The 23959-nt window shown below is 45.7% G+C and overlaps 1 protein-coding gene across 1 annotated transcript in view; it reads left to right on the forward strand.

Annotated features, from left to right (window-relative positions):
• The window catches only part of LOC130124059 (receptor-type tyrosine-protein phosphatase delta-like), a 99245-nt gene that overhangs the window by 49819 nt on the left and 25467 nt on the right, over window positions 1-23959 (forward strand). The window contains exons 6-14 of the mRNA XM_056293441.1: window positions 3870-3884; window positions 6551-6562; window positions 7340-7450; window positions 8355-8366; window positions 15119-15388; window positions 16138-16517; window positions 19176-19377; window positions 20566-20702; window positions 21055-21199. Of these exons, the coding sequence (XP_056149416.1) occupies window positions 3870-3884; window positions 6551-6562; window positions 7340-7450; window positions 8355-8366; window positions 15119-15388; window positions 16138-16517; window positions 19176-19377; window positions 20566-20702; window positions 21055-21199 (1284 nt within the window). The remainder of the gene's footprint in view (window positions 1-3869; window positions 3885-6550; window positions 6563-7339; window positions 7451-8354; window positions 8367-15118; window positions 15389-16137; window positions 16518-19175; window positions 19378-20565; window positions 20703-21054; window positions 21200-23959) is intronic.

The raw sequence follows: 23959 nt of genomic DNA on the forward strand, positions 1-23959 counted from the left end.
CTCACATGTGCATCTGTCACTGGACTGAGTCCATACACATACCAAGATAGGCACGTGTACACATGACACGCATACTTTTACACACACCACACACACATCCTTGTACTTCTGTCTTTGTGAGGACCCTTCATTGAATACATTCATTAACCATCAGAACTACATGCCTAACCTTAACCCTTACCTCAACCATAACATAGTCGTAATTGTTATCCTAACCCTAACCCTAAACCCAAATCCTAGCCCTAAAATAGACCCTTAAAGAAGTGAGGACCAGACAAAATGTCTTCACTCTTGTGGTTCAAAACTCAATTGTTCCGAACAAGTGTATAGAACTACAAGAACACACACACACACACACACACACACACACACACACACACACACACACACACACACACACACACACACACACACACACACACACATACCAGTTCCCTGAGGATGGCAGCATATGGTCCAGTGCAGTATTTAACTTTGCTTAATGTCTTTGGATCTCAGCGCAGACATCCATCCATTTTTCCACACCATCTGCCGTGGCAGTCAAGATGGACAGGAGCAGAACCACACTGAGCCATCCATCCATCTCTGTCATTCAACAGTCTTATCTGCAGAGCTTACCTTAGCACACATTAGGCCTACTTAGACCTACACTGGAACAGATGGTGTGCAATTAAGAACCTGAGGTTGACTGCTGGGTGATGGATGAATATGTCTGACATCTGTAGGTGAGAACTCTGATCTGATTTCAGGTTGTGGTTATGGATTTGGCCTCCTTCCTCTGGGACATGGGGCTAAAAGGGTTAGACTTGGATTTTTTGTTTTAAGGCTGTCTTCAAGGTTGTTTTTACTGCTAAATCACGAACATGTAACATAGGGGAGCAGTGTTGCCAACATTTATGATTGCCAATATCTTTTTTATCGTTCTACTTTCATACCTTTATAGCCAGCCAGCCATGAAAAATGCATGATTTTGTGTCAACAGGATTGTGCACCCTGTCTGCACTGACTCAGATGCTGCCAGGCCCTTATGACATTAATTCAAAAATACTGGCATTTCACGTCCCCACGTAACCCTCCTGCTTTTTTCCTCGCGTCGGTGTGCTGCATGTTTACATCCTTATCTGTCTCTAATTCTTCCCTTTTAGTCTCACCAGAGTTAATAATGTAGTGGGGAAATAATGTAGTGAACACCAGGGTGGAAAATTACCACCTGTCACCCATCAGACGGCAGTAAAAAGTGCCTTGATTTAAACCTCCCCAATTCTACAAACCACTTCGGCAGGCGACCTTTCGGCATGTGTTCGGTGACAGTGCTTTCACAGGTCGCTGTGCCTTGAAGGTAAAACAATTATCCAGTTTTGCATTCCTACTTACTGCTTCGCTTAGGGTCACTGGATCTGGGGTAATTTGAGGAAAGCAAGTGTAGTAGCGTTCCATTTCCTCTGTGGGCGAGCGTGCTTTTCGTGGTAGTTTGAGTGGACGTGTTTGGAGCTACGCTGGAGACAACTGAATGTTAATCATGCATTCATCCTGGAAGGCCAATGCTTCGAGGTGAATTCATTTATGCATGGATTATGTACTATGTACACACCCACTGCTTAATTGCCCCTGAGGGATCTTGGGCTGGGTCTTTAGCTTGTTTGTTTATTGTTGGAATTTGTGTCCAAACAATGGAGCAGTCAAGTGTTAAACAGTTAGATTTTAAAGTCTGATCAAAATGAGTAATCTGCTTTAACTTGTCACGTCTAGAAACCTTGAAGCCAGCATGTTAAAACATTCATTATTATTTGTAAATGGCTAATATTGTGTTTTTTATGCAGTAATCCATAGCTGTTCTCAGTTGTCTCAGATGCTGTGCGGGAGTGGTCTAGTGCTCATAGAAAGAGACGGTACAAAATGTCTTGATGTATGCTCAATAATTCAGGTGAAGAATCCCAGAAAGCTGAATCAGTTCATCTGGACACAAATCGAGTCGAGGGTGTCTGGCTGGGAGAGCTGGCGTTGGATCGGCAGCGGGAGCCTGGTCTGCTGCGTCCGGTGAGCCCAGGGATCACGGCCCTGCCCGGAGCTGTGCCCGAAGAGGAAACAACAAGGGCGGTCTGATAGGACGCGAAAGCGGGGCAGGCTAAGCTAACTGCCAGCCCATGCAGACCGGCAGTTCCGACAGTCATCCTGGCTGGCGTTCGCCTCTTGAACAGTGAAAAAACAAAAAAAAATTTTTTTTGGCTGTTTGATATGTGTTTTTGTAGTTTTGTAGTTTTTGTAGCTTTTTTTTTTTTTTTAAAGCTTGGATGTATGTGTTCTTGTAGGTCCTCATTCCTGATCACTCATCTAAGGGCCCAGACACACCAAGCTGACTAGTGGCGACAAAGGCCGACTGTTGCGTCGTCTGCCGTCTGGGCCAAAAAGTAGCATTTGAACACACTGCAAAGACTACAGCCAACAGCCAACTAGTATGTACAATATGCACTGATTCGCTAAGCTGAACAGCCAATCAGAGTGATCTCTTTCCCCAATGGGCTCTGCCGATTCAACTTAATGAATCGGCTGAAAAGCTACCAACAGGGGTCAGACTAGTGCTGACGGTGCGGGACACACCGCAAAAACTAGGGTCATCGACGCTCACCGACGGCCTGACATTGGTGTGTCGGGGCCCTAAGGGACCTCTTCGGCCTCAACTGACTGCAGGTGTCCCCACCCTTATAAACAATACAGTTGCATAATGACTGAAACCGGCAATCTAACACTGGTTTCATATGCAATTGCTGTGAGCATTAACTAGAATTACAATGGCCATGTGTACTATTCACAGAGGATTTGGGAATAGTTGCAATCACAGCATTGTAAGATGGCGACAGACATGGCCTTTCATGTCACTGCTGTTCCTTGTTTTTACCTCTCTTTTTTATTTTACTCCCCATCCCCTTCCCCTAGGGGGCACTTACCCCCAACATAGGCCGTTATTGTAAATAAGAGTTTGCTCTTAATTAACTTGCCTATTAAAATAAAGGTTGATGTACCCCCCCCCCCGGGTCAGGTATGGTCGTTCCCTCTTCAGATAGATGGCCTCGTTGGACTCCCCGTTCAAACCAGAGTTCCTCCCTATCAAGGATGTGCACATCCTCATCCTTGAAAGAGTGGCCACTGGCCTGTAGATGGGTGTAGACTGGGGAGTCCTGGACTGATGCGTTAGCTCTCCTGTGTTGTAACATCCTCTGTTTGGTTTCCCCGATGTACAAGTCACGGCAAGCCTCCCGGCACTTAACAGCATACACTATATTGCTCTGTTTGTGCCGGCGGACCCAGTCCTTGGGGTGAACCAATTTCCGGCACAGTGTGTTTTGGGGTTTGAAATCAATCAAGACTTGGTGTTTGGCAAATACACATCTCAACTGTTCCAACACTCCTGCCACATACGGACTCACCACTGGTTTATGCTTAGCCAGCTGTTGTCCTCTCTCCCCTTGTGTCCAGATGAACTGATTCAACTTTTCTAGGATGGTGCAAAATGCATGAGGATTACTCATAAGTGATTTTAGAAAATATTAACTTAAATTTCTGTCCGACTAATCGATTTCTTTGGTACTTAAGTGTGCCAAGAACAAATGACCTGTTTTGTGATCACTTTATTGATACCCCATCTATGTTTTCTTTAATTGGACAAACAAAATTATAATGGCTGGTCGATTGTGGTTTGACCCCCCCCCCCTTTCTCCCAAATTATACCCGGCCAATTACCCCATGCTTCTGATCTGTCCTGGTCGCTGCTTCACCCCCTCTGCCTATCTGGCGAGGGCTTCAGACTACCACATGCCTCCTCCGATACATGTGGTGGCACCAGCCGCTTCTTTTCACCTGACAGTGAGAAGTTTCACTGGGGGGACGTAGCGCATGGAAGGATCACGCTATTCCCCCCAGCCCCGCCCCGAATAGGCACCCCGACCAATCAGAGGAGGCACTAGTGCAGCGACCAGGACACATACCCACATCCGGCTTCCCACCCACAGACACAGCCAATTGTGTCTGTAGGGACGCTCGACCAAGCCGGAGGTAACACAGGGATTCAAACCAGTGATCCCTGTGTTGGTAGGTAACAGAATAGACCGCCACGCCACCCGGACTCCACTGTGGTTCTATTTTTAATCATGAGGGCTAGTTGCCTGAAAAGTTGATTTCCTGTCTTGATGGAGTCCTGACCCGGGTTGGTTAGGCTGACCTAGATGTTTCTCGGAGCTATCAGGTTACCGGTATCTCCTGTCATCTGATCGGCCAGGTCTCAGCGGACAGAGTACACCATCCCGAAGTTCACAGCGGTTCAGTTTACTGATGTCAAATCTCATTCTGGGTACTGTCAGCAGCTCTCAGAATCACTAATAACCTGCAAACTGTTCTTTCTCCCCCTCCGTTATCTCCCACGTTCTTCTTTAGCCAATTCTGTGCCGCCGCCACCTTTCATGCTATTGCGTTTATCCGTTGCCAGTGTTCTGTCTGTCCTCTGGGTTTTTTCACATGTACGCGTGTGTGCATGAATGTGTGTGTATAGTATAAGTTTTTCTGTTCTTTTTGTGTAGTTTTTTTCTAATATCAAGTGCACATACACACCCGGCACGTGCAGACCATCTCTCCGTGCGGCAGTGCCGGGCTTTGCATAATACAAGATTTCAGCTGGTAACTGGTGAATTTCTGCTGATGGTTCACTGTGTGAGCTGTTTTCAGCTGCCGAAAGAGTTCTTGTTCGTGAGTCTTCACCTGTCCAGCTCCATCTCTTCTCCGCTCCATCTCTAGTTCTCTCTATTCCCCCCTCCTTTCCCCGACTCTTTGACTCCATCTTCTTCTTTCCTCAGTGTACTGCTAGAGGTCCCGATAATTTATTCCTGTTTGTCTCCCAACTCCGCTCCATACCATAGGGAGACGAGAGATGGAGAGATAGAGAGACTGGTGGAGAAGGGGGAGGAGGGGTTGACTTTCTTTCATGTAGCTGCAGAGGAGGGAAGCGAAGAGATGACAGCTTCAGCAAGCAGGGCCTCAGCTCAGTAAATACGCAGACACACACTTGCACCCTCGCTGACTCTTTAACAAGTCAAACTTTCCCTCCCCCCGAGATCTCGAAAACATGCTGTTCTAACTCCAGCCTCTACAGATCAGTTATTGTATAGTTTAGAGAAACACACACACACACACACACAACATTTTGGGGCTCTCGCCTGAGCAGTTTCTTCATTAGACTGAACAGTGAAAAATAGTCGCATGTAGGATCACAGACCCCGTGTGTGTATGTGTGTCCGTGTGTGTGTGTGTGTGTGTGTGTGTGTGTGTGTGTGTGTGTCTGTGTGCGCTCACCTCCTGTTCAGTCCTGCGAAAATCGCATCTAAGAGCATACCATATCTACTGTTTTGCCACAGTCAGTCACAAGCGAGATCCCTGTAATCTCAGTCTCTCTGCTCGGGTACACAGTCTCATAGAAAATCTTCCCTCTGTCAGACGCACACTGCCTTTGTCAGTCACAGTGCCTCTCCCCTAAGCTTCGTATCAGACTTAAAGCAGCTCTGTGAGTGTGTGTGTGTGTGTGTGTGTGTGTGTGCGCTCATGTGTTTGTGTGCCTTAGTGCATGAACATATAAAGGCGCCTGTTTATCAACACCCTTGTGTGCACTTGTGTTCCTCATCCCTACCCGGTGTGTGCGTGTGTGTGCGTGCGCGCGCACGCGTGTCTTGTTTTGTGTCACTTCCCTCACTGCACGATGCTGCAGAGTGTAATCCCTGCTTCTGTGCTTCCTCCTCGGGCTCCATGTCAAACTCTATTTCAGATGAGGTGTGTGTGCGACGCAGCAGGATGAGAGGGGAAAAAAAGAACCGCAGCTAGTAATTCAAAGGCTCTCGTTGGAAACAAAAACCAAAAAAACAGCCATTCAGTAAGAATATTATCATGTAAGAAAAAGAACATGGTGTGTAATTATGGCATATTTATGGAAACACACGATATTAGGGAGGGAAATTAAGCTATAGAGTGAGAATGCTGCCTCGGGTAATTCTGTGTAACTTGCTGCCAGTTAGCTGTCAGGTGAGAAGCGGAGGATGCTCATGCCAAATTTGAGACTAATTGGAGAGCTGATACCAGTTATTAAAAGCATGCAACGACACACCACGGTGTGTGTCAAGTCATCTTGGGGGTCGTTTTTGGCTGCTAAGATTTTTTGGAGGGATTTTTCCAAATTTTGATTGTGTTATTGTGTCTGCTTACTTGCAGGAATCAGGAACACTTTATTTGTCGTTTCATTTCATGTACTTGCGTTACATGAAATGAAACAAAATCCCGTTTCCTCCAGCCCACAGCAGTACAACACAAAGACAAAACACATACAAAAACTGCAAGAACACAATTATCCAAACTAACATATATCCAAACTAAACAAAAAAGCACTGTCCAATGGAGCAAACGCCAGCCAGGATGACTGTCAGAACCACAGGTCTGCATGGGCTAGCAGTTAGCTTAGCCCGCTCTGCTTCCACGTCCTGCCAGACCGCCTTCGGTGTTTTATCCTTGGGCGCAGCTCCGAGCAGAGGCCATGGTCCGTGGGCCCACCGGACGAAGCACACCAAGCTCTCCCAGCCAGACACCCTCGACACCCCACCCCACACTCCACATGATGACATCAAAAACACCACAGTCAACACCAGGTGAGGCCGCCGCCAGACCGCCCTTGGTGTTGTCTGACTGCCGGTCTGCATGAGCTAGCAGTTCGCTTAGCTTGCCCCGCTTCCGCCTCCTGTCAGACCGCCCTAGGTGTTACCTCCTCGGGCGCAGCTCCGGGCAGGGGCGTGATCCCTGAGCCCAAAGGATGCAGCAGACCAAGCTCTGCTAGCTGATCCAGTGCCAGCTCTCCCAGCAATCAAAACGAAGACAAAACTTAGACGTGGACAAAGACACTGCATGGACGGTACTGGGTGAGGCCGCCGCAAACGTGAATTCGCACCGCTATCTTCCCACACCGGTACTGAGGCCGCTGCAAACATGAATTCGCACCGCCATCTTCCCACACCGCAGGGAGAAAGAGGGGAATTGGGAAAGGGTGGTGGAGAGAGAAATATAGGGATCTGTTCAAAAACAGATACATCAGAGTCGTGGCCGTACGGAAGGCACTTCAAAGCAGCAGGAGAGAAAATGCTTTATTGCCTGTTTCAGAAGAGAAGGTACCTGAGGGCAACAAACAACAGAGACAAAGGAAAGAGATAACACCGATGGACTAAGACCTGATGAAAAGGAAGAATGCAAGTGGGGGCAATAACTTTGCCTGCAAACTCAATTTTACTCTCTATATCTCTCTCGTTCTCTTTTTCAGGAGCGTTGCAGATAGAGAACAGCGAGGAGACAGACCAAGGGAAGTATGAATGTGTGGCCACCAACTCTCAAGGTGTGCGCTACTCTTCTCCTGCCAACCTATACGTGCGAGGTAGGACCTGACTTTTGGAGCACACACACGCACACTCACACGCACACACACACACACACACACACACACACACACACACACACACACACACACACACACACACACACACACACACACACACACACACACACATCATTGCAACAGGTGACATTAATACTGACTTTTTCCCGTCCATTTATTGCAGAACACTTACCTTAAGTGAGAGCTAAATACTAACCCCATTCACTGTCTCCAACATATTGTGTATTTTCACACTTCCTTTAACAAAATCCACTTTTATTAAACCTAGGTGCTGAGTCCCAGAGCCCCGTTGTCAGTGGGAACTCACCTTGGTTTAACTGCATGGATACATCACTTATCCACTTATCTTTCAGCTAAAATGTTTTCTTTTCTAGAGGTAGATAAAGAGGGATGAGTCAAAGCTGCCCTGTAAAAGGTACACAATCTTAAGTCAATGGAGATGGCTCTATCTGCTATTTGTACTTGCATACATTTTGCAATTGATTGCACCATTTGGCCAACCAGCCCTATCCCTCTTTAGCTCATTCTAGCTACTGGGTGTTGGGTACGAGTGTCTCACTGGGTTATGCTTGTAACACCATATTCTGTTTTGAGTTGTCAGGTTTTATTTTTAAGTTGGATCGGAGGAGTATGTGTGTGTGCGATTCATGTATCCGTGCATGTTTGTGTGTATATATGTGTGTGTGTGTGTGTGTGTGTGTGTGTGTGTGTGTGTGTGTGTGTGTGTGTTATTACTGTAGGTGCGGCTTTGCGCTGGCTGTTTTTATTCTCTCTGTTTCCCCGTTCTCTCTTTCTGTCTCTCTATCTCTCTCTCTCTCTGTCTCTCTCTCCCCCCACCCCCTCACATCATTGTGTTCCGCATCAAACCCCCTCCATCCCACAGAGCTTCGAGAAGGTTGGTGTGCTCTTTTTCCTTAGTCACTCATTTGTTTCAGAAAGCCCTCATTTGCTAAAAACAAAGAGGAACAACTGGTGCCAGGCACGACAAACACCCTCCCTGGAAATCTTTCTTGTGTTCCAGGCAGCATCTGCCATGGCTTGCCATCAGCGTTTTTGTAGCTCTAAATTTTGAGCCATTTTTAACTTATACGTACCGGAATATATGTTATTTTGACTGATCATAGGGGTGGGATTCAGTATGATACGATGGATGCCTTGGTAAGCGAGAGACCAAGCGCCATTGCAGTTCTCTATTTTTGATTTGTTTTAAGAATTAGGCCCAACCTTTCGGCGTTATCAAGGCACGTATTCAAACGTAATGCAAGTGCAAAAGTTCTAACAACATTTTGTGCCGTCTTTTCTTGTTGTGTAACACAATTGCTTCACTTTAAAACTTTAAACTTTGGGGTCCGCGGTGGTGTAGCGGTCTAAGCATCGACTTTGTGTCAGTGGTTGGCCTGGATTCGCCTCGCCACGAAAGGCGTCTCCTTCGAGACTGCTGGACGGAGAGATGCAGTTGGCGAACGCACGCAGTACGAGGGTGGGTGTTTGAACTAGAATAGGGAGTGATTGGCCACAAAATTGGGAGAAAAATCAGAAATACATTTATATTAAGAAAAAAACTTTAAAAGCTACTAGTATGACCACGGCGGGCATTTTGGCCGTTTTGGATTTTCGAAGTTTAATAACTTTGTGGGGGGGGGATACAGACCTGCCCCTCTCTGAATGCTCCTAAAATTACATATATTTTGCATTAAAATGAGCTTTAGATCAATTGCACATAAAAAACAAAGTTATGACAAGATCTACCTAAAACGACCGTGAGCCGTCAAAGTGATCGCGCGTAAGTTGCGCGTCATGTCACTATTTATGACGTGTGTTGCTCGCGTCATTTCCGTCGCAATGTTCAGTTCTTTTTTTATATTTCACATTATATGCCTTGTTACGTTTGTTCAATTAGCAATACGGTATGTGTTTTCCGTTTCGTTTTTCAGGTACTACTTCCAATATGTCTGGGTACATACGCCGTTTCAGACGCACCATAACTTCCACCGAGGCGTTGCAGTATTTACAGGCGTTGGACAGCAGCGATTTTAAATTGTTTCAAAAATAGTATTGTAACGATCACGGATGTGTAGCCCGTTGGCTAACGGGTTGGACCCTTTAGTTGACTGGTTAGCGCAGCCGCCCGTGGTGCCGGAGACGCGGCTGCTTCCTGAATTCGCTACAGTATTATAGTTGTTAAAATGTTAATTTTGGTGTCAGTCGTTTCCTAACAGACATACTGACAAATGCAATGCATTAATATCACAACTGGTTTTTATCTTGACAGAATATAGAATTTAAAAACCGGCCGTCATCTTGACTGCCCATGGTCATTTTAGGTGGGAGTGAAATCCCGGTCCGTTCTCACGAAACGCCTCGAACCATGAAGACTGTATTGAACGACTCGGAATTCGATCCAGTATCGTCCCACCCCTAAATCAGACTCACAATAACTCCCTAAACTTCAAACCCTGCCGATCTTCAAGTAAATGCTTTTTTTTTCTTTTTTTTTTTTTACCATGGCATTAGATAAAGTAATATCTTAGCAATGGCCATATTTGAAGTAAATTTAACAATTTTTGACTAAGTAATTGGAAAAAAACAAAACAATACTCACTTTTTGGTGAAATCACATCACCTTGATTGTATTTCACTCAAAATGCCAAACGTTTTAGGATGGTATTCTGTACTTTCTATAATTTTTGTCTCATTTCACGATAGTTTTTCTGTCATATTGCTGACACAAAAACAAACGCAGAAACAAACGGGAGCAAAAATGACACCCCACCTGGACGGGGGAGGTAACATACAAAAGAAGAAAAAAAAATTAAAGAACCCCAGACCAGATCTTCAGTGACACGATTTGTCTGAACCATCATGCAGAGAATTCATTAACTGAGGTGCCATAATGAAGCCTACGCAGCAGCGTGCATTGACTGCATTGTGAGGCCTTGCGTGCAGAACCCGTGGTATTGCCTTTACTCCCTGTTTATTGTTTTCTGCATGGAAAGATGTTGTTGTCATGGAGACCCAGGAATTGGAAGATATAAAAAGAGCCAATGTTTGCATGGAGGGAGAAAAGGAGAGCGGCAGAGAGAAAGTGAGGAAGAGAGGGAAAAAAAAGCCCCACTTGCATGTCTGTGCTTGTTGAATGACAAGTGCATGGTATGGCGTGTTTTCACTTCTATTAATATGCTCGGTCTGGCTATGATTATCAGGTGTGTTATCTTGCCATGTGTTGCTGTTCTCAGTGAGGGTATTTTTGCGATGCTTCCTTTAATGTCTTGCTTCAGCACATAAGTGTTCCTGTCTGGTCTAATTCTGCACTTGTTGCGTGGAGGGTTTATTTAGCATTGCCAGTCATGCTTCCGTAAGCCTGCGTGATCTGCTGCTTTATGTGCTGGAGGAAATGTGTGAACGACCCCTGACTCTGTTTGTCTGAGGAGCATCATTAATTAAGCTTAATTCATATAATTAACTCAAGAAGAAATGCACCAGTTCACATAAACAGTACTGGTAACAATGATCATATAAAATCAATAATAACGGGGCGTCCAGGAAGCATAGCAGTCTATTCCGTTGCCTATCAACACAGGCGTCGCCGGTTCAAATCCCCATGTTACCTCCGGCTTGGTCGAGCGTCCCTACAGACACAGTTGGCCGTGTCTGTGGGTGGGAAGCCAGATGTGGGTATGTGTCCTGGTTGCTGCACTAGCGCCTCTTCTGGTTGGTCAGGGCACCTGATCGGGGGGGAGGGGGAACTGGGGAAATAATGTGATCCTCCCATGTGCTACGTCCCCCTGGCGAAACTCCTCACTGTCAGGTGAAAAGAAGCGGCTGGCGACTCAGAGGAGGCATGTGGTAGTCTGCAGCCCTCCCCTGATCAGCAGAGGGGATGGAGTAGCGACTGCTCAGAAGATTAGGGTAATTGGCCGGATACAATTGGGGAGAAACGGGGGGATCCCCCCAAAGAATAAAAAATAGATTAAATTAAATCAATAATAATAGGTATCACGTTTATTTCAAAGTGGCAAAAGTTTGACCCACGAGCAGTATCCAGAACTCTTCTTCTCGTCTTACGAATGCTTAAAGTAAGCACACCAGTAGGGGCGGTGCCTATGCAAATACATTATTATTCATCTGTTTTCCTTGTGGCTGTCGCGTCGCTATCTCTAAAGAACACTCCGGCACGGTTCTGTTGACTGACATGTGAAAAAGAAAGATGTCTGTCCGACATTTTTACACTGAGGAGATGTTAATGATTTCATCTTATTCCAGTGGGTAATGAAATCTGTGTCCTTGAGACAGGCAGGACCAGGCTCTGCAGATATCCGCTCAGTGTCGGTCCTGAATGGGGCACTATAGCGTTGCGATACAAGCAATGATCTTCATGTCAGCGCCAAGGTTTCCTGAGCCCTGCCGCCTCAAGACTTGCTGTTGAGGACATGGCTAATGATACCGCTGCTAACAAAGAATCAAGCCTCGGGCTCCCATAAAGTGTAAAGGAAATCAAGAGGGACTTGACTTGATTCACTTTAAGTCAGGGACTATCCTACAGCATGTGGGAGAGTTTATCCCGTTTTATGAGTTCTCTTTGTTGTCGAGCACAGCTTCTTTTTTTTTTTAAATTTATTTGGTGGATCCCTGAAGCGTTAATCACGCGGTTCTGATCGAGGTTTGTGAGGGCAAAATGGCTCCATCCGCGGATAATGCTTTTGAAGTCTCATTTTCATCACGCCATCATCCATATCACCAACCCATTGCATGTGTTTCTGACCGTAGAGGTGCGAGCTGATGGATGTGAAATGACTGAACGGGTGAATTTGATAGTGTCACGTCACACCGCCTTGCACTTTACCGTGTGTTTTGTCTTGTGCATGGGTCTGCCAGGAACGCTGCTTGTCTCCAGCATGCTGGGATGAGACGACGCTTGCCTAATCATATTCTTTTCTAACAGATCTACTTGTTTGTTTTTTTTTGTTTTTTTTTTTTGTCTTTTCAATTGTCTCTTTCTTGTCTTCAACTTCTGTGTCCAATTCTGGGTGTCTTTTTGGCTTTTTCTACAATTGTCCCGATTGTATATTGCACATTCTCTTAAGTGAATGAAATGACGTCTTGACAGCTTCACTATTTCGACATGTTGAAACGACGCAAGAGAAAACCAAATATTAACTTGTGTCCAATTGTTTCTAGATTCTTTGATAGGGGGGATGTGGCCCGTGAAGATCCCAAGTAATGATGTTGCTCAATAAGGAGAGGTGGTTTTTGCAGCCGTGTTTGCTTATTGCATTTTTTCGGATGCAAGAATAGCTCACGCTCGATTTAAAAAGAGGCTTGTGGCTGTTGTAGTAGAGGCCAAGCACATTTTTATCCAAGTCTTTTCACTTGTACCTTTCTGTGATTCTAAGATTTATTTTTTTTACACACACACACACACACACACACACACACACACACACACACACACACACACACACACACAAGCCCTAGTGTTGGAATGGAGAGTTACGTGTAGTTGAGTTTCGAGGTAATGTTCTCTGTCTGCCTTCCCTTTGCATCTCCTCCTTTTCATCTAGAGGTCTTTGTCCATCACTCTCTTTCTCTCTCTGTTTGTTTTAATTGCCTGAGTTTCGGGCCCCCCGGGGGGTATCCTCTTTTTCTTTTCCTTCAACATTCAATAAAAGTACTTTATTTCCTCTTCTTATGTTTGTGTACCTTCTGAATGGGCCTGAGTCTAATATAGCCGTGTTTTTAAATAGATCCATGTATTTTCTTCTTTCTCGCTCCTCTTTTTTCTCCCTCCCCCTCTGCCCTGACCCCTCTTCTCATCCTCTCTTTCTCTCCTCCTCCCTCCGTCTTCCCCCCCTTCCCCCCCCACCCGTTTTTTCTCTCCTTCCTCTGCATTCTGTCTGCACCCTGATGTGTAGGAGCGACAGACACATGTACATAAGTTTATTAACTTATAAACATGCACATACTACCTCACATTTCTCTTTTTTCCTCTCACATGCTCTTTCCTGTTCTGCCGCCCTCATGCCGTCTTGTTGTTCCTTTACTTAATGTGTCCAATGATCACTCTGTAATCGCCCCACAATGCCTGATAAGACCCCTCGACCCAATCCTCTCCACATTGCCAGTCCATTTGAGTACACGCTGTTATCAGTTTTGAATCCTATGTACCGTACAGTATCTTGATGTACAATGTGGCTGTCCTTTGCTACATTGCCTGTCATTGTCTGGAAGAGAAGCAGAGCGCTCTCTCTCTCTCTCTCTCTCTCTCTCTGTCTGTCTTTCTCTCTCTCTGTCTCTCTGTCTCTGTTGCTATTCCTCTGTCTCGCTCGTCCCTCTCTCTTTCTCTCTCTCTCACTCTGTTTCGCTCCTCTGTCTGTCTGTCTGTCTTTCTGTCTGTCTTTCTGTCTCTCTCTGTCTCTGTCTCTCTCTGTCTCTGTCTATCTCTTTGTTGCTCTTCCTCTGTCTTGCTCTACCTCTCTCTCTCTCTCTCTCTCTCTCTCTCTCTCTCTCTCTCTCTCTCTCTCTCTCTCTCTCTCTCTCTCTCTCTCTCTCTCTCTCTCTCTCTCTCTCAAGTTCTCCGTTCTCTTCTTTGTGTTTTATCCACCATTCTTATCCCTCTTGAGTCCTCCAGGCATGCGAGTGACCTATAGCTTGAGTCTCTCAGTGTATCTTCCTATATAATATACAATCAGCCAAGACGCTGCAGATGCAGTACTGAATAGACTTGCCACTTTGCTTGTTCGTCTCCCGGCGGTGGGGGTGGGGGGGGGGCAGCAGATAGCTAGCAGGACCTATTGATAGGCCCTAGAATGCATACTGTCTCCAAAAGGAGCCCATCTGCCTGCTGCAGAGACAGAAACCCCAAGGCACAGGAATCTCATTGAAGATTCACATTAAAGTTTCTCACTGAAGTTTCTGGTTTAGTTGGCGAGCGTTTAGCCATCGCTCGGAGCAGTGCCGAAGGCAGGGGACATGCAGCTATACAGTAGCCAAGATCCTGAGACCCCCAAAGTTTTCTTCCTCTGTTTAAACGGGTAGGGGGCCGGAGAGAGAACACAGTAAAGATGGTTAAGATGAGAAACTTGACTATAGGCGTCATGTCCTGGGTCAAATGGTACTCAAGAGTTTTTCACTATTATTATTTTGAGTAGGCAGCTCACTCTGATCAGTTGAGCTCTCAACACAAGATTTGTGTCTTTCTGTTGAAATCATCAGTGCCATAAAAGTAGCTTGAACTAAACTTGAAATATCCCTTTGTAAAATTTTTTGTAAAAACCCTGAAGTTCATTCTCCCCCTTCCTGTTACCTCTCCTCTTCTCCTCTTCTTTTTTATCTCTCTCATATTTCTCTCTCGTTCTCTCTCTCTGTCTCACTCTCTCTCCTCTTCCATCTGTTTGCTCTCACTCTCTCCTTTCTCCTTTTCTCCTACTCTTATTTTCTTTAACCTGTCTTCACTTTTTTCTCAACTTCTATCTTACTTGCCCTCTACCTTGCTCTCTCTTTGTCTCTATCTCTCTCTCCCGTTCTCCATCTCTCTCTCTCTCTCTCTCCAACCCCCCCCTCTGCCCTTCTCCTCCTCACTCTCTTCCCCCCCCACCTCCCCCCAACCCCCATCCCCTCCTCTCTCCCCCGGCTCTCCTCCTTTCCCAGTGCGCCGCGTGCCCCCTCGTTTCTCCATCCTCCCCCTCAATCATGAGATCATGCCCGGAGGGAGCGTCAACATCACCTGTGTGGCGGTGGGTTCACCCATGCCCTATGTCAAATGGATGCTGGGCAGTGAGGACCTGACGCCAGAGGACGAAATGCCGATTGGCCGCAACGTTCTGGAGCTCAATGGCGTGCGGGAGTCTGCCAACTACACCTGCGTGGCCATGAGCAGCCTGGGCATCATCGAGGCCACCGCTCAGGTCTCCGTCAAGAGTAAGGGACAACCCCCACCCCACCCCACCCCACCCCACCCCAAGGCAGCCTTGACTAAAGCAGTTTCTATTCATGTACTATAGCCACTGAAAGAGAAAAAGTGAACAGACATTTCTGCTGAAATGTCTGTAAGATCACAGTGGGGGGTTTTTTGGGGGGGGGGTGGCGGGGGTTAAAGTTGAATTTTGTGATTTTCCATATCTGTCTCTCCCTCTGGCCACGAGAACTACAAATAAGGTGTAGCGGCCATTGTGGCTTGTGTGTCATCAGTTCAGAAGTAAACAGTTCCTACTCTTGTAAAATGGCGTCCTCAGACCCAAGTTAACAGTTTAATCTAATGTATTACAAACAATATCATACTATATAGAAAAGGTATTGTACTGTAATATTGATTGTAGACTTGATAGATTAGGTATCCAGTGGAAGCAATGCTACATCATCATCAATTCTTTTTTCTGTTTGAGTAGGAACATGTTTGCCGCTGCGCCAGTGTTCGACCTACGCAGTCAAAAAATTCAACAGTGGTATATGGAGAGTCTCTCCAACTGCAGTAAAGATGACAGTTAGTATTATGTAACCTGACTTCATGGTCCCGATAGATAAAATAACTATTTTATAATGGAGAATAATCCTGGATTTCAGCTTTGAGGTTGGGTCATTAAATTTGTACAGTGGAAAAAGAGGGTGCTTTGTGTTATTTTCTCTGTTTTGATTTAATATCCCCCTTCAATCTCCTCCAACCCTCTAAGCTTTGCCAAAGCCCCCTGGCACGCCTATAGTCACAGAGACCACGGCCACCAGTGTGACCATCACCTGGGACTCTGGCAACCCTGATCCCGTCTCCTATTACATCATCCAGTACCGCGCCAAGGCCCCTGACAGCAAGTATGAGACGGTGGACAGCATCACCACCACCCGCTACAGCATCGGGGGGCTGTACCCAAATACAGAGTATGAGATCCGAGTGTCAGCCTTCAACAGCATCGGTCAGGGGCCGCCATCTATGCGTGTGGAGGCCCGCACCGGGGAGCAAGCCCCAGCTAGCCCACCCAGAAATGTCCAAGCCCGAATCATTTCCCAAAACACTGTGATGGTCCGCTGGGAGGAACCAGAAGAGCCCAATGGACAGGTGGGATAGAGGTCAAGACAGCCATGTATAAAGTGTCATATTACAGATAGTGATTGTGATAATAATAATTAGTGCTGAAACAATGAGTTAATTGATTGACAAAAAATTAGTCATAATTTTTGCCAGTCAGTTAATCATTTTAGTAATTTTTGAAAAGTAAAAATACCAAACATTTGTTGGTTACAGTTTTGTTTGCCTTTCCATCCCACTGAGCAGTAGACCCAATTTCAAGATGGTAGCTCAGCGCTCACCTAGCCCAGAATATATCTGGCTAAAATTAGCCCACTCTAAGACCAAACTGTTTAATCCATTATTACATAATTACGTGTTTCCAAAACAATTTAACATTCTGAAATACATAGTGTAAGTCCATATATTGTGCTAGAGTACTTTTAATTGCTTTTGCTTTAGTAGTGACGGGTTGGCTCTCCAGCCAAGAGATTTTAAACTTTTACGAGACTTTCACTTTTCACCCAAATTTAGCCCAGTTTTAGACATTTACTCAACATTGTTGCTTAGTTGGGTGAATCATATTGTTATAACGTGATTTTGGCTGCTGGTGAGACCAAGTAATCAGGTTGAAGATATCACTTTGGGTTAATAATGCAAATAATTATTAGTTGCAGCGCTAATAATAATGATAATATTGTCTCATTTGTAGCATTATTGGTATAAAAATGCACTTGTCAAACCTAACTACACTAAGCAATGATTTCAGAAAGTCACAAATACACTGATGAGCTAAAATATTATGACCTAACCATTATGGCCTAATATGCTGTTGGTTGTCCGTGTGCCGCCAACACAGTGCTGACCCGCCAAGGCATGGACTCGACAAGACCCCTGAAGGTGTCCTGTGGTATCTGGCACCAAAACATTAGCAACAGATCCTTCAAGTCCTGTAAGTTGCAAGGTGGAACCGCCATAGATCGGACTTGTCAGTCCAAAACATCCCACGGATGCTCAATCGGATTGAGATCTGGAGAATTTGGAGGCCAAGGCAACACCTTGAACACGCCATCATGTTCCTGAAACCATTCCTGAACAATGAGTGCGGTGTGGGAGGATGCATTATCCTGCTGAAAGAGGCTACTGCCATCAGGGAATACCATTGCCATGAAGGGGTGTACCTGGTCTGCAGTAATGTTTAAGTCAGTGGCACGTGTCAAATTGATGTCCACATGAATGGCCGGACCCAGGGTTTCCCAGCAGAACATTGCCCAGAGCATCACACTCCCCCCACCACACTCCCCCCACCAGCTTGTCGTCTTCCCACAGTGCATCCAAGTGCCATCACTTCCCCCAGGTAACCGGTGCACACATACATGGCCATCCCCATGATCTAAAAGAAAACGGGACTCATTGGACCAGGCGGTCTTCTTCCATTGTTCCAAGCTCCAGTTCTGACGCTTGCGACGGTGGACAGGGGTCATCATGGGCACTCTGACTGGTCTGCAGCTACACAGCCCCATACGTCGCAGGGTGCGATGCACTGTGTGTTGTGACACATTCCTCTTGTAACCATCATTACAATTTTCTGTGACTTGTGCCACAGTAGACCTTCTGTCAGTTTGAACCAGACAGGATAGCCTTCGTTGCCGTCGCACATCAATGACCCTTGGGTGCCCAACATCCTGTGTCGCCTGGTTGTGGTTGGTCCCTCCTCAGACCACAGTCGTATACTCGCAGAGAGACACTGTATTCACCACGGCTGGCCGGCAGCACCGCACAAACCTTACCGTTTCAGAGATGCTCTGACCCGGCCATCTGGCCATAACAATTTGGCCCTTGTCAAAGTCGCTCAGGTCTGCCCATTTCTCTTGCATCCAACACACTGGCTAGGACTAATTGTTCGCTTACCATCTAATCTACCCAGACCTTGAGATGTGTCCTTGTTTGGAGTTGATCGATGTTATTCGATTCACCTGTGAGTGCTCATAATGTTTTGGTTCATCAGCGTATATAGCAGAACATTCAATCGCTGCTGTGTGTAGCTGTAGGTCTAAAAAATAAAGCCACAACCTACAGAGAAGGTTGTTCCCTTCAGCAGCTAACCGAATTTTTTAATAAAAGCATAGGTTTTAAAAGGGTACATACAGATTTAATAAATATCAAAGCTTACCAGAGAGGTCATACATGTGGTAAGTGGGGAAAAGGTAACCATTGTCAGATTGCCCACAATATACATAAGCAATAAACAGATTACTCAGGAGCAGTAGTGATTACATTTTAGCATCGCCGGGCAACAGCCATTTAACACTCTTATTGGGAAAAGGTCACGTCAGCCATAAAGTGAGGGCAGAGTCTGTTTATCCGGGTCAAAGCCACAGCAGCCCGAGACATAAGAAGGCTTCACCTTTTGTCAGTGACCTACCTACCTTAGAAACACTGAGCCAACAAATCCGCCAGACCATTTGGAAAAAAGAAATTAAATTACATTCACAGATTTGATTCTCCCTGTGGTAAAAATCTAATCTGCTCTGTGTAATATAAAGAGGTATTATGGATTACCATGTGGGACAGTGGGATTAGGTGAATGACCACTTAATAGTGTCTAGTCCACCGAGTACCTTTCAGATAATATACTGAATTTTGTCCTCTCTAACAATGTCCTAGACCTATCTAGTGGCCTCTCACTCTTCTCTCCATCTTGTCTAGGTGAAGGGCTATCGTGTGTACTACACCATGGATCCATCGCGGCCGATGAACGAGTGGCAGATCCATAATGTCCTGGACAGTGTGATCACCACCATCCAGAATCTGGTACCCTCAGAGACCTACACTGTCCAGGTACTGGCCTTCACATCTGTAGGGGACGGACCTTTTTCTGATCCGGTCCATGTCAAAGTCATGCCTGGAGGTCAGTATTTGGGTTACTGGGCACGTGTGTGTGTTTTTCTACATGTGTGTGTATGTGTGTGTGCGTATGTGCACGCTTGTGTTTGCAGGTGTGCATTTATGCAGATGTGAGTTTGTTGATAGATGCTTGGTTGTGTGTTGGTGCTTCTGATTGATCAAGTAAATTAACTTCTAAAGGCAAAGGAAAAATATTCTCTTGAAGCCCTTATACTGCAAAAAATATCCATCTTGAAAAATAATTTTAGTCGAGTATTAAATCCCAAACAAATAAACAAATCTGCTAATGGGGTGCTATAACTTAATTTTTTCTAAAGTAAATAAACTTGTTTAAAGAATCTGCAGGGCGAACGCCCCTCTCTTCTTAAATAAATTGGTGTTGCCTACATTATGGGGGCAGGCTCCTACTTATTTAACATGTCACTTGATTCAAGAAAAAAAATCTTCATAACAAAAAAATGCAGCAGAAACGGCAACAAAAAACAATCCGAGCCCATCGGCAGTTTCCCCCTTTCCTAAAAAAAAAAGATTTTAAAGGGCTAGTCCGGGTTTTCCGACACATGCTGGGATGAGTTGCTCACAAGTAGATATATTAACGTGGACATTGACTGAGTCAGTAAGTCCTGCGTTCGTAGATCAGGCCGCTTGTCACAGCGAGTCAGCAGCTTGTCGGGGAAAAATGCACAGCGGTGAACGGAGGACAGCTAACAAAAACATGACACAATACGCAAAAAAAAAAAAAGTTATAGCCATCCATGACAGAATACAACATCTGCCCTCTGTTATCGATGCTCTTTCTCTTCACAGATAGAGGCTATATCTTAAAACCATTTTGTTGAGAAGCGCTTGTGTCGCACTACTATATTTTACAGTAGACTAATCTTCAACGAACATGATATTTAGGTTGTTAATACATGACAAATGTATTCTGTTGCAGATGGTTAAAATCTTTTTTTTTTCCCTTCTGACAAGCTACTAACTCGCTGAGGCATCTGGTAAGGATGCCCTGACCTGGCTAATGTCTACGCGTCAGTATTTCCTGCTCGCGAGTAACTCATACCACACTGTTAAAAAAACCTGAACTATCCCTTTAAGACTCAGTACTGCATTATCTGAGTGACTTGTTTAGATGGTTGTGCAGTTTGCCAGCTGACTGTGTTTCTAACACCGGGTACTATCACGGCCGCTGCAGTTCCAGGTCAGCCGGGGAAGTTCAAAGTTGGAAGAGTGACAGACACGAGCATCGAGCTGACCTGGGAGCCCGCTTATACTAAAGAGGGCATCGTCAACTACGAGCTGCTCTACAAGCCTGTCAAGTTTGGCAGTTTGGTAAGATCTCTCTCTCTCTCTCTCTCTCTCTCTCTCTCTCTCTCTCTCTCTCTCTCTCTCTCTCTCTCTCTCTCTCTCTCTCTCTCTCTCTCTCTCTCTCTCTCTCTCTCTCTCTCTCTCTCTCTCTCTCTCGATCCCTCCAGCAAGTGGATTTGCAAACAGGCTAGAGGGATAAGAGGAAGAAAAGAAGAGGAATTTCAAAAGATTATCCCCAATGTCCAGCACCACTCTCTGACTGATCATCTCCTCTCTCACTTCGCTTCCCTCTTTATCCTTTTATTTTCCCATCTGTTCATTTAATCCTTTTCACATCGCTCAACTTCTCCTCCGCTCCCATCTCACTCTCACGCAGGAGAAGCTGACCTTTGGGCCCAGGAATTCTTACACGGTGGAGGGTTTGAAAGCCAACACAGAGTACTCCTTCTCCCTGGCCGCCATCTCTAACAAAGGCATTGGAGCTTTCACCAATGAACTGGTCCAGAGGACGTCGCAGGCCAGTACGTTACCGTGTGCAGCCAAACACACATTCACACAAGTGTATACACACACACACACACACACACACACACACACACACACACACACACACACACACAAACATACACGAATACCATGTCACCCTATACTTGTGGGGACCCCTAATTGACTACATTCATTCCCTAGCCATTAACCCTAACCTTAATCATCATAACTACATTCCTAACCTTAACCTAATCCTAATTCTAACCTTAACTCTAAACCTAAGACCTAACCCTAAAATAGACCCTCTTCCTCATGGGAACCCATAAAATATCCCCACAAGGTAGGTGGTTTCAGGTTTTTGTATCCTTATGGAGACATTTGGTCCCCATTAGGATAGAAAAACCAGGTACACACACACACACACACACACATATAAACAAACATTTTCACACACAAACACTTAAATCCCTATGACTCGGTGAAAACTGGCAGCCATCTCCACATCTATCCATCCATCTCATTTATCTAGCCCATCTGTCCAACCCACTCCCATCCATCAAGCCAAGTCTGGAGTGTGCCTTTCTTCCTCTGGTCAGCCTTTTGCTTTCTCATACAGCCAAAGCAACTTGACAGATGGAGACGGAGTACCCGGAGACTGGTTTAATGTTTCACTACTCTCTTCTTTCCCGCCCTGCTTTCACTTTTTTTCTTCATTCTTTCTCAAATCTGTCACAGCATCATATTTCTTTGAAGGGGTTAACTCTCCCCCCCACACACACACATTGGTAGGCAGCCATGAGGAGGATTGAAGGGTTGTGATTGGTCTTCTGTGTTAGCAGGTAAGTGCAGGCGAGTGTGTGCTGTATCCAAGGCCTTTTCATCTCTGCAGCATCACTGAGATTCTCTCCCTTGTCTCCTTTTTGAAAACAATCTCAGATAGACGATAAGACGCCAGATTGGATCTGTTGTATGGCTCTGACACATCTAGTCATTTCATATCTGCTAACAAGAAAGGAAAAAATATCAAAGATTATAGAGAAAATGGTGCAAGGGAAAGAATTGATAGAATTCTGTCTCGGTCAAGCGAGGAGTCCATCGGTGCATTGCGCCTAACTAACAGGTAAGCCTTTTTGAACTCTTGGGGTTGAATTAATGCATTTTGAAGTGTAATATACACTTGGTTGGTCTTTCCTCACCTCTCCATACCCCCAAGAAGAAAAAAACGAAGAGACTGGCAGTGGGGCAGGAGAGCGAAGGTGGCAGATAAGCAAGCCATTTCATGCAGTAGAATTCACTTTCAAGTGAAGTTATACTTGCGCTTCGTTATCACCGGGCCTTAGTGCACATCTAGATTTGTCCCCTGGGGCCAACAGAACAGTGGCGGTACAGCTGAGCGGATAGATACTTAAACCTGCCAGCTATGACTATCATACCCTCAGACATATACTACCGTCAACCACCAGCAGCCCTCCCCCATGTCTGTGTGTGTGTATGTGCGTGCGCGTGCGTGCGTTTGTTTGTATGTGTGTATGTGTTTAGGCGGCACGGCGGTGCAGTGGTTAGCGTGGTCGCCTCACAGCAAGAAGGTCCTGAGTTCGAGCCCCGGGGTAGTCCAACCTTGGGGGTAGTCCTGGGTCGTCCTCTGTGTGGCGATGGGCGCGGCTGGACATCGGAGCACAGGAGAGCCACGCATATCAATAGCTCCGATAACGACGGGCACGGTCAAACATCGGTACACAAAAGAGCCACTCATATCTATGGCTCTGTTAGCGACGGGTGTTGGTAAACATCGGGACACAAAGACCCATGGACATCTATAGCTCTGACAACAACTCCAAGAGGATAAATTCTGAGTCTCATCACCAGCCAGTCAGACTAGCTTGGTCTAGTCAGAAAGGCACGAACTGAGGCAGAAGCCTCTTGGATGAGAGGCGAAACGTCTTCACGGATATATACCAAGTCCAGTTGCACTTGATTCAACTCCTTTGGTTACCTCTGTGTGGAGTTTGCATGTTTTCCCCGTGTCTGCGTGGGTTTCTTCCGGGTGCTCTGGTTTCCTCCCACATGTAGGTCAGGTGAATTGGCCATACTAAATTGTCCCTAGGTGTGAATGTGTGTGTGGGGGTGTGTGTGTCGGCCCTGTGATGGTCTGGTGGCCTGTCCAGGGTGTCTCCCTGCCTGCCGCCCGATGACTGCTGGGATAGACTCCGGCACCCCCGCGACCCTGAGAGCAGGATAAGCAGTTTGGATAATGGATGGTGTGTGTGTGTGTGTGTGTGTGTGTGTGTGTGTGTGTTGCATATTGGTTTTCACCCGAAACCTGTGTTTTTAGGGGATGTTGTTCAAGGTAAGAAGTGGTTTAATTCTTTGGAAATTTGTAGTAGTTGTGTGTGTGCACTTGTGTGTGTGTGTTCGCAAAATGTGTTCTTACATGACAGTTGTTGTCATTAAATCTCAGCATCTACAGCTTGTCGTCTTATTCCCACTCTTGCCATCATTCAGAGTGCCTTCTCCTCTTCTGTCTATCGCTGTTTCTCACTCCACCTACCTCCTAATTCATTCCTGGCAGTGTATGATGCAGGTTTTTTTGTTTGTTTGTTTTTGGGGTTGTTTTTTTTTTATCTTCAGCGTAGCTCAAGATCTTACCATAGTCAGCATCGGAAAGTCTCCGTGTTTTATTACCTAGAGGAATCCAGGAAAACGCCACCATGGGGACTAGTGGTCAGAAATGTGTATGTGTCTCAGTGCTTCTTTTCAGTGAACTGCACATCGCAGCCTTCGAAAATAAGTTTTTA

This window comes from Lampris incognitus, chromosome 14 (assembly GCF_029633865.1).
Source record: "Lampris incognitus isolate fLamInc1 chromosome 14, fLamInc1.hap2, whole genome shotgun sequence".
Classification (NCBI taxonomy): domain Eukaryota; kingdom Metazoa; phylum Chordata; class Actinopteri; order Lampriformes; family Lampridae; genus Lampris; species Lampris incognitus.